Source organism: Mizuhopecten yessoensis, unplaced genomic scaffold, assembly GCF_002113885.1.
Source record: "Mizuhopecten yessoensis strain PY_sf001 unplaced genomic scaffold, ASM211388v2 scaffold716159, whole genome shotgun sequence".
In the NCBI taxonomy this organism is placed as follows: Eukaryota; Metazoa; Mollusca; class Bivalvia; order Pectinida; family Pectinidae; genus Mizuhopecten; species Mizuhopecten yessoensis.
In genome coordinates, this window is record NW_018479977.1 from 189327 (window position 1) to 201248 (window position 11922).

General features: G+C 39.0%; 1 protein-coding gene across 1 annotated transcript in view; it reads right to left on the reverse strand.

Moving 5' to 3' along the window:
• LOC110441884 overlaps positions 1–11922 on the reverse strand; it is a 60059-nt gene that overhangs the window by 24921 nt on the left and 23216 nt on the right. The window contains exons 6-11 of the mRNA XM_021485169.1: positions 9275–9386; positions 8312–8482; positions 7863–7982; positions 7439–7721; positions 4300–4471; positions 1328–1385 (exon numbers count right to left, since the gene is read on the reverse strand). Coding sequence (XP_021340844.1) covers positions 1328–1385; positions 4300–4471; positions 7439–7721; positions 7863–7982; positions 8312–8482; positions 9275–9386 — 916 coding nt within the window. The remainder of the gene's footprint in view (positions 1–1327; positions 1386–4299; positions 4472–7438; positions 7722–7862; positions 7983–8311; positions 8483–9274; positions 9387–11922) is intronic.

Genomic DNA, 11922 nt, shown 5'->3' on the forward strand with positions numbered 1-11922 from the left:
TACGTTAACAAATACAGTATACCACATGAAGGTGATTGAACCTGTACGTTAACAAATACAGTATACCACATGAAGGTGATTGAACCTGTACGTTAACAAATACAGTATACCACACGAAGGTGATTGAATCTGTATGTTAACAAATACAATATACCACATGAATGTGATCGAACCTGTACGTTAACAAATACAATATACCACATGAAGGTGATTGGACCTGTACGTGAACAAATACAGTATACCACATAAGGTGATTGAACCTGTACGTTACCAAATACAGTATCCCACACGAAGGTGATTGAACTTTTACGTAAATAAATTCAGTATACCAAATGAAGGTGATTGAACCTGTACGTTAACAAATACAGTATACCACATGAAGGTGATTGAACCTGTACGTGAACAAATACAGTATACCACATCATGCAGCTGTGTAATCCTTCTAGGATTCATCGGTAATGCAATGGGTCAAAAAGTTGGAAATCCGAATTGTCTAAATTACTGTACAGTGGGGCAGTTGCATAAAACCCCTTAATTATTGATTAATTTCTAATCAAATCATTGATAAAGTGTGTATATTATGAAGTGTGCAACTACTCAAAAGAGATAACTCTATCTTCCAAGTGTACACTATAACGTGATGGTTTGGAGAAATGTTCTCTATGCCACACCTGTGCTGGTAAATACTTTAGAAATGTCTTAAATCTTTTATCTTACCTTCAATTCAAAATGCAATAAGCTTGTAATTTGAGCTGTTATAAACTTTAACGTAGAAAATGGTTATTTTGTAGGCCATTTTTTATTCAAATCATAATATGTAAACTGTCACAAATTATAAATTTCCTTAGTGAACCAGATTTATTGGATTCGGCCTCCCTGTATCACGTTAAACAGTTTGATTCTTAAATTTAATCCAAAAATGTCTGTTACATTAACGTTTCCCGACATTCTCATAGACGAGAAACGAAACAAATCGTCGACCGAATTTACAACAAAGCGAAATAGAAGCAATCAAAACGAGACGATGTAGTCTCAGATTACTGTGATCGTTTCGGAGGACACCTGAGCTCAAATGCTGGAAATAAGCACAACTACATTTAAATGATAACGACTTGTCCTCAAAGCGGCCTTTGTAATTAACATTCTGTGTAAGCCGAATCGACAAACTATCCTCGCTGTTTAGTTACATGACGCCAGGGGTGTCCCAAATACAAGCAGGGGAATCCGTAAACCATCTTTCCTCCCGAAAATAAAAGGTTTGCTGGACTATTTCGCCACAGATCAATGTATTCCAAGCGAGTAACATAAAGTTTGTTGAGATACTCACGATGTCGGATGTCGTCTTCTGCGCTGGTACAGCTGACCGTTCTCTGTTACCTCCTTGTCTGGTGTAGTTACCTTATCCTTATCAAAGCCAACAGACCCTTCTGACCCCCACCAACTTGATCCTCACATGACCCTAAACACGTGATCCTTACCTTACTCTCAGACATGGCTTCACAGAACCACCACAGCATTATTCCCAGGAGAAATGTAAAAAAAATTGTATAGTTCTATTTGTTTTATCAGTGTTTCACTCGTTGCATGCCACAAGAGGTTATCTGGCAGGTCGTAATGTGATGTAAGACAAACGCTCCTTAAAGACGCACATTCTGTATGTGTATAGACAGATATATGATACAGTGGAATTTTAATGAAAAATTATCTATACTGCAGATCACCTCTCTTGGAGGATACTCAGTTTCCAATAAGGGTTTCAGATGACATATTCGAAGGGTTTTCAATTCTCGGAAGGGCCTATGCATATCGCATCCAGCAGGTCGTGGATCGAAGAAAGAATATACTTACAGTTACCCCCTGTATATTGTTAGAGGCGATTAATGTGTAAATGCCTTCTTTTGTATCCTCTATTGAGAACATGAATGTGACTAAAGTTAAATTGCTGCATACATGGCTACCATTTTGAAATTTAGTTTGTGCCTTTCTGGATAATAGCTCGGTTTTGGCGTTGGTGCGAAGCGTTTGCCAAAGCGAAAAATGTCTGGGTTCTGTCTCCTGATTGTGACAAACCAACAACCTTAAAGTCGGTACCTAGTGTACCTTGGTTTGACGTTCAGTATTGATGGTATCAGTATAATATGACCGATTGGAGTGCATCTAATTGAGATTACACTTTACTATATAAGTGGCCTTTAGTAGCCCCATACTCCGTGGACAAAGTCTACATATAACCTTTGGTGTAGCGAGGACATAAAACCGAGACAAACCAGACAATACCTCACATAACCTTGATAGACATTTACAGGAGGATTCTTCTTTCAGGAATGAAGAAATATTTTATTTGCACTTTTTACGTAAACTTTCGTGAGACTTCAGAACTCGACGAGCAGTAGCACGTGTAGACATCTTAACAAACAGTCAAACGCCTTCCAAATAAGGTCATACACGTACTGAGTGTATGTACCAACGACTTAATTGTTTATACTTCTTTAACGAACCAGTCGGGACCAGTATAGTGTCTGCATGGAGTATAGATAAATCTGTCTGTCCTAACGTGCACCTGTCAAATGTGCATAAGATAAAGGATATTGTTTGTGAAATGTTTAATGTTTGATCCTCGTACTTTACCTTGGTCTCCGTGTAATTATTTCCTTTGCTATTATACTGTCCTTGTTGTATCGACGCCTCCTTCAATATCGACCCCTCACTCCTTCAATATCGAACCCCCTCCTTCAATATCGACCCCTCACTCCTTCAATATCGACCCCTTATTCCTTGAATATCGACCCTCACTCCTTCAATATCGACCCTCACTCCTTCAACATAGACCCTCACTCCTTCAATATCGACCCTCACTCCTTCAATATCGACCCTCACTCCTTCAATACAGAACCTCACTCCTTCAATATCGACCCTCACTCCTTCAATATCGACCCTTACTCCTTCAATATCGACCCNACTCCTTCAATATCCACCCTCACTCCTTCAATATCGACCCTCACTCCTTCATATCGACCCTCACTCCTTCAATATTGACCCTCACTCCTTCAATATCGACCCCTCACTCCTTCAACCCCTCACTCCTTCAATATCGACCCCTCACTCCTTCAATATCGACCCTCACTCCTTCATATCGACCCCTTACTTCTTCAATATCGACCCTCACTCCTTCAATATCGACCCCTCACTCCTTCAATATCGACCCCTACTCCTTCAATATCGACCCCTCACTCTTTCAATATCGACCGATGTTCCTAATACTTAATGTGTTCCTGAACCGGTGATATGTTTTTCAATATTTCTCGTTCCGAAAATATTTTTCTGTCACGAAAGACTTTGCTTAATCACGCATGTCCGGAGTGATTGTCACCAGCGTACCATGTCAGAAGTTTATAAGCACTACTATACCCACTAAAAACTAGCCGTGTTTTGAAGAACCACTTTCTTCACCACAGGCGATATATTAATTAGTTATCAAGTAGCTATCGAAGAGTCTCGTTAATATTTGGATTGCCTCCCCTGCTTTATTACCAGCCATCTTCTACATAGCCCGTGTTAAATTTCAATAAACTGACTGTATAATTATATTGATTGTAAAGTACGTAAAATTGGGATACGTTTTGTATATAGGTTCTGTCTCATTGTTCTCATATCCGTTTGATTTTATCAATAAAATTTGTAAAAATGGAAATATAAGTTGATCAAGATGGCCCTGGTCAAGTAGAGTACATTTTACCGACGCTAACATACTTATGTGACCTCCAATAAAAGAACTAGCTAATAAAGCTTCTAGCAACATTATCTTTATCTTAACTGCCTACCGAAGGTTCGGTATGATGTGAAATTTGATATATCTATATACCATTGATATATTGCTAAGAGACCAGAACAATTACAAATGGGTAAAAGAATGCTTCGGTGTATCAAATAAATCCTCGTGATACAGATTTACACATTTGTAAATCTATTTTGAATTTAAGAATCGGACCAGACACTTTTCTTATGATATATTCTAATATAAACTTCCGGTATGACAATGATGATCACCACACTATCACAAAACGTTTCTGTTTACGATATTGTTTTTGTTTCAATGTGGTGGTTCTACAGCCCTTATTGTAGTCATTTCGATTAAACTAGAATTTGGGTATGGTGTGCATGTGTTATTGTTACTTTGAAATCAAATTCCTGAAACTTTCTTTTCTGACACCAAAGGTGCGCCAAAACCAAAACCAAAGGTCTGCCTAAATTGGTTATCGGAACCAAAGGTATGTCTGAACTCCTGAACCACATATCTGCCTTAGCTGGTTACAAGAACCACATGTCTGCCGTAGCTGGTTACAAGAACCCCATATCTGCCTTAGCTGGTTCTTGTAACCAGCTACGGCAGACATGTGGTTCTTGTAACCATCTAAGGCAGATATGTGGATCTTGTAACCAGCTAAGGCAGATATGTGGGTCCTGTAACCAGCTAAGGCAGAAATGTGGTTCAGGAGTTCAGACATATCTGCCTTAGCTGGTTCTTGTAACCAGCTACGGCAGACATGTGGTTCTTGTAACCAGCTAAGGCAGTTATGTGGTTCTTGTAACCATCTAAGGCAGATATGTGGTTCAGGAGTTCAGACATATCTGCCTTAGCTGGTTACAAGAACCACATATCTGCCTTAGCTGGTTACGAAAACCACATATCTGCCTAAGCTAGTTACAAGAAACCTCATATCTGCTATAGCTGGTTACAGGAACTAAAGGTCTTTCTTAATTGGTTATCAGAACCAAAGGTCTTCCTAAAACAAATACTAGATCCAAAGGTCTAACTTAACTTGTTACCTGAACCAAGGGTCTTACATGTACTAAATTAGTTATCAGAACCGAAGGTATTTCTAAATAAATTATCAGAACCAAAGGTCTACCTTTAATGGGTACCGGTACCAAACGTCTACAATAACTGGTTTCCAGAACCAAAGGTCGATCTAAAATAGTTTCCAGAACAAAATGTCGAACTTAACTGGTAACCAAAACCAAAGGTATTCCTTAAATAGTTACTAGAAGCAATTTTTTATCTTTACTGCTTACCAGAAAAAATATCTACCATAAATGGTTTCCTGAACCAAAGGTGTGCCTTAACTGGTTACTTGAACCAATGGTATGCTTTAATTGGTTATCAAAACCAAGGGTATGCCTTAATTGGTTATCAAAACCAAAGGTCTTCCTCAATTGGTTATCAAAACCAAAGGTCTTCCTTAATTGGTTAGCAAAACCAAGGGTATACCTTAATTGGTTATCAAAACGAAAAGTCTGCTTAATTGGTTATCAAAACCAAAGGTCTGCCTTAATTGGTTATCAAAACCAAAGGTCTTCCTTAATTGGTTATCAAAACCAAAGGTCTTCCGTAATTGGTTATCAAAACCAAGGGTATGCCTTAATTGGTTATCAAAACCAAGGGTATGCCTTAATTGGTTATCAAAACGAAAGGTCTTCCTCAATTGGTTATCAAAACCAAAGGTCTTCCTTAATTGGTTAGCAAAACCAAGGGTATGCCTTAATTGGTTATCAAAACGAAAGGTCTGCTTAATTGGTTATCAAAACCAAAGGTCTGCCTTAATTGGTTATCAAAACCAAAGGTCTTCCTTAATTGGTTATCAAAACCAAAGGTCTTCCGTAATTGGTTATCAAAACCAAGGGTATGCCTTAATTGGTTATCAAAACCAAGGGTATGCCTTAATTGGTTATCAAAACGAAAGGTCTTCCTTAATTGGTTATAAAAACCGAAGGTCTGCCTTAATTGGTTATCAAAACCAAAGGTCTTCCTTAATTGGTTATCAAAACCAAGGGTCTGCCTTAATTGGTTATCAAAACCAAAGGTCTGCTTTAATTGGTTATCAAAACCAAAAGTTTGCCTTAATTGGTTATCAAAACCAAAGAGCTTCCTTAATTGGTTGTCAAAACCAAAGGTCTCCCTTAATTGGTTATCAAAACCAAAGGTCTGCCTTAATTTGTTACCAAAACCAAAGGTCTGCCTTAATTGGTTATCGAAACCAAAGGTCTGCCTTAATTGGTTATCAAAACCAAAGGTCTTCCTTAATTGGTTATCAAAACCAAAGGTCTTCCTTAATTGGTTATCTAAACCAAGGGTCTGCCTTAGCTTGTTACAAGAACAAAAGATCTTCCTTAAATGATGTTCGTGTAACCTCAATCTCTCTAAACCCCGGGTCCTCTTTGGTACTGTGGTTCTGACCAGAGAAGCATCAATTGTAATAAGAGACATAATCTAATAAAACATGCACGCGTTCAATGAGTGGTCTAGGAAGTCTGCTAGGAGTTGTGTATGCTTTGTGTCTTTATTTATACAGAAATTTCCTACCACGGCCACAGCAACAGTATGTATGTTCGGACCCATTACGTGTAGAAGGTAGTATTAGACCTCCGTTTTAAGGAAGTAAATATTGCCTTCCCCATATATGGTTACATTGGAAGGATGGAAAGCTCTCGAGGTCTGAAATATGACTTCACTTAACTTTCTCCATGCAAATTGATGTTGGGTGTACAAGAAAACCTTAGCATGGGTGAGATTATGGATAATTTGGTATTCAAATAGCATTATATATCCACATAGCCTCCTTGTACAGGAATAATCTCCAAATTCTCTCCAAACACGAGTAATTTCGAAGTTTCTAGACGTCGCACTATTTTCTGCATATTCATGAGGTTGACGTCATCAAGACGGACGGAGGTGCGAATACATCCAGTCTCACTTGCTGGTTATATTTTAGACGCCCTTTTAGAGACACTTTGGTGGTTTACCGTCCACCTAAGGTACACACACACCAGAGATTTTGCGAATACTGGAGGATTTTGAACATATCTAAGGAAAGAATATCCAGCGTTACATTAGCGTATAGTCTTGTCATTCTATTGTGACGTCAACCTCATGAATGTATTTCTATTGCTAGCGTTTTCCGAACCAGCCGTGTCTTCTGTAATCATAAACGTTCAAAATCTTGTCGCTAAGAACCTTTTGAAAGAGGTGACTAAAACCCAGCGCTTTGTTTATAGCAGTTCTGAGTAGAGGGGAGATCAGAAGAGTAGTAGCGTTTTATTAACGGTTGTTTACGTTATTTGTTAGGAGTGGTTTCTGGAAGTGTTTTGATTTTCACCCATTTTCACTGTTGATTGAGATAAATATGACGGAATGGCCGTAGCCCTCTATTGTGTTGGACTTTGCCGTGAACGCCCACAGCCTCGTGTTGACTTATGTTAATACAATGAAATAAACAGTCGAACAACCACAATAAAATATTCTATTTATTTTTTTGGGAAATTGAAGTAACTACACCGGAGAATAGCGGTATCTTTAGAGTTAATGCATTTATTTAAATTACACCATAACACCATGTGCTGGCCAACCAGTAGTCGTAACTCTGAGTTACAGCTCACCAGCCTCGTCTACGACCTCCTCTTTGTTGGTTATGAATCTGTTCTTGTTTGTCCTGCATTTCCCATCCCAGCGCTCTCTGTCTATATATTTCCTTCTTAGCGGCGGCCTGTTGAGCTTGGTCCTGCAGGGCGTTTGTGATGAGCTCTTTATACCCGTGGCGGGCGTTGAGACCGTCCAACGCGGCGTTTATCAACGGGTAGGGCCGACCACATGCGCCACGGTGGTCATCCATGTCCAACGTCCAGATCATGACGCCACCCAGGAAGTTGTTGAATGCGATTCGAGCCTGCAACATAACAATAAATATAGGACTTAACGAACCAATCCTACAGTCCCCTCCCTACATCTTACAATTATCGCTTAGATGGTACAAACTATATGAAATCCATTGACATTATATTTCGGTGTCCTGCGACACTGTTCCTACCTTTTGTTTGATACTCTCGGGATTGTCATACCCGATCCACTCATCGCCAATGACCACATAAGGCACTCGTTTATCTGCGATCAGCATTTCCCTGGCACCATTTTTAATCAGATGACAAAGCTGCAAAAGTTGAAAAACGCGTTTTGTTTATTTTCACAATCCATAGTTGTCTGAAACGGATATACTCTCGAATTAGAAAATTAAAACGTCACAATTTACTCTACAGTGCTAAGACTTGTTAGGAAGAAACACTTATTATAGTAGTCTGAATAGTCAGAGGGTTGGTATATAACCCATTGTTCATCGTCGACAAGGACAAATTTGAAAGACGTGTGGAGATATCAAAACAATTAACAAATCCTATAAACTAGTAAATGCCTTCAGTCATATCGCTACATGTACCTTCCTTGTTCGAAGCAGATTGACAAGCATGCAGGGATTTGACTGACCTGTGCTATGGGATAGCCGTCGCCTTCATCAGATCCCGGACCGAGGGCGGGGGCCCCGGGCTGTGTGTAGTTGGTGTTGGCCAGTGAAAATGAGCGGCCGTACATGGGCAGTCCTAGTACGATCTTGTGACGAGGTACGCCCTTGTTTACCCAGTATCGACTAAGATTGTTCTGAAAGGACATACCGATAGGTACATCAGATACAGTTAGAAAGCACTGAGAGCATCACATACACACAGGTACATCAGGTACAGCTACAAAGCACTGAGAGTGTCACATACAGATAGATACATCAGGTACAGTTACAAAGCACTGAGAGCATCACATACAGACAGGTACATCAGGTACAGTTACAAAGCACTGAGAGCATCACATACACACAGGTACATCAGGTATAGTTACAAAGCACTGAAAGTATCACATACACACAGGTACATCAGGTACAGTTACAAAGCTCTGAGAGTATCACATACACACAGGTACATCAGGTATAGTTACAAAGCACTGAGAGTATCACATACACACAGGTACATCAGGTATAGTTACAAGCACTGAGAGCATGTCATTTGGGAATTCAGTGTTGACATATATGTCGCGCGAGAACAAAAGAAATGTCTTTTACAAAGATACAATGAGTGGGCAAAATCTTGAAAATTTTGCGAAAATTCGATCAAAGGTGTTAAACACACAAAATTATAAAAAAACGCACACGAGCAAAATTAACCATGAAAATAGTTGACCGGACTTGACATTAAACTCACTAACTGGAAGTCTAAACAAAGGGTAAACTGGCAAATCTGGATACATTTGACAACAGAGTAAAACGTGTCACGAATTCCGACACCAGAAAAAATGCACGACCTCTGACATCAGAAAAGTTTATAGTAAAGACAGACAGTGTCACATAAGTTACGACGTAAGACACGTTGTGGTGCGCAAAGACATGGCCATATTTGTACGTACCACATTTTTGGGATCCTTGGCACTGTATAGGGCGCTGTGGTGATTGGCAACAGTCGGGTCATCCCAGTGGCCGTAGAAGTCAAACATCTTCATGTTTATCCAGTTCACCCACCTGTCATCACACAAATATATATATATATATAACCCCACCCACCTGTAATCACACAAAACCATATATAAAACTATCGAAACGAAATAGTTAAACATAGTGATATTGCTTGGATATAATTCAGCATCATACTAGAGATCCATACTCTGGGATATGGTATATAGAAAAGCCCTAACACAATGGCCGGTCAAAACTTTCCCCCCCGATCATACGAAAGACTTGTGTACGTTATTAGAACCTAATTTGTACCTCATTTATTCTTCGGAGTAATGATCTGTTCCTAAAAAACGGTGATAACAAATCAATTCATTTGTATATGTATGCTGACGACATCGCAGCGCGATTGCAAGGACAATCACGTAACTTTGTAAATAAAAATGTGAGACAAAACATTGTGTATATACACATTATACACAGACAAAAAATCGTATGCCTGGTAATCCCTCTCAGAGAAAATGTAAATTAAAAGAAGAACTGTTTGTTGTTATATAGAAGACTAACATCTTGAATAACTATTTGGAGTGTCAGTGGGTGATTGTCTCTCTTTGGACATTTAGTTTTTCAAGTGTGTGCAAAAAATATCGTGTCGAATTTCAAATCAAGAAGCTAAGACGCTTCTTGAGTCATCTTGTATAGCATTTTTTTATTGTTTTGTAAACCCACATCTGGATTAATGCTCTACTGTCTGGGGTAACAGTTCTAAAATTAGGATTGTCAAATAAGAACGCCTGCAGAAGAGAGCAGTCATAACGAGTTTGAATTGTGAGATACTTAAGATGCCTAAGAAATTAGCTCCACACACACTTTGAATTATTTTACAATATATCTGATGTTCAGGGTAGAACTACCAGATCGTCATATACCAATGTATTTTATTTGTCATCTCATAAAACAAACATTTAAAATATAGATATCAGGGACCTCTCGACTGGAATCTTCTACCAAGGTATATTAGAAATTGTTCATCAATTTGAGTTAACCGTTCCATTTTTTCTTTTTCGTTTTAGATTTATTATCTACCATTGCCTTTTATTTATTTATTTTTACATAAATTTGAAAATAAGGGACAATATTTTGATTAAAGCCTCAGGTGACACATCATTGTCTTCTGTTGTTTGTACTCCGTAAATAAGTAGTGTTGAAGCTTGAACCGTTGAGTAAACGACAGAAGTCGTCAGATCACCTATAAACATTTGTTACAAAGCTCATCTGTCTTCAAGGAGACGACGTAAATATCACGGTGTCACAAGACCTTATACACAGAACATATAACCAAGATGAACCCCAAAGGTTAAATCACAGAATGATATATGTAACCATTTCAATGATATGACTCATTTCATATTATTGAAAGTGGTACAAATATCATTGTAGCTTAAGTTGTTATCGTCGTCTTTGAATTACTATCACAGTCGCGCTTTTACACCCCTGCAGGTGGGGGATCGGTAAAAGAAAACACCTGAGTGTATAGTAGGAGGCGACTAATGTGGCTTTTGCTTTGGTGTCCTCTATCTGGGGACACGAAAGCGACCAAAAACAATCTGCTGCGCCCTTTGCAATATTTGGGTTCTTTATCTTTCTTTCTTCTTCTAACTACATTTTACTTCCTAGTGTTTTGCTAGGCAACACCTCACTTTTGGCTTGAATGTTGAGCGGTCGCCCAGGTGAGGAAGGCAATGTGTTCTGTCCCCAGGCCGACACATACCAAAGTCCTTAAAATGGTAGTTGTTATTCCCTGCTTAACGTTCAGCACTAAGGGGAATGGCAACAACTGGTTCACCCGTTGTCAGTATAATGTGACTGAGCGGAAAGCTGTACTGGTGCCTCAGACATGGTGTTTCAGGTAGATAGCACTAAAGAGTCGGCATCAGATCCACGCTTCACAAGGGGGCAAGCACACCAACATACCCTGTCGCCTACACACACACACGCATACACTACACATATGAAGGCCCGTTCTTAAATGATCAAAGCTGTCAAAAGGTCGTTAAACAAAATTAAACCAAACCATTAAACCAAAAACGCTATTATCTTCAATAGAGTTGTTATCAGCGTCACTAGATTTGTTACTGGAGCTGTTATCGAAACTGGAGTTGTAACCATCCTTGTAACTAAAGCTATCAATGAAATTGGAGTTGTTATCTTTGTCACTCAAAGTGTTATCATTGCCACTCAATGTGTTATCATAGCCACTCGAGTTGTTAACATTGCCACTCAAAGTGTTATCATTGCCACTCAATGTGTTATCATTGCCACTCGAGTTGTTACAATTGCCACACGAGTTGTTAACATAGCCACTGGAGGAGTTATCATTGCCACTCAAAGTGTTATCATTGCCACTCGGAGTGTTATCATTGCCACTCAGAGTGTTATCATTGCCACTCAGAGTGTTATCATTGCCACTCAGAGTGTTATCATTGCCACTTGAGTTGTCATCATTTTTATGGTAGTGATTATCCTCATCAAAGTTGCTACTAATGTAATTGTACCCAACAGTAATAACAAACCTATTTTACCTTGTGAATTACAACTTTTAAGA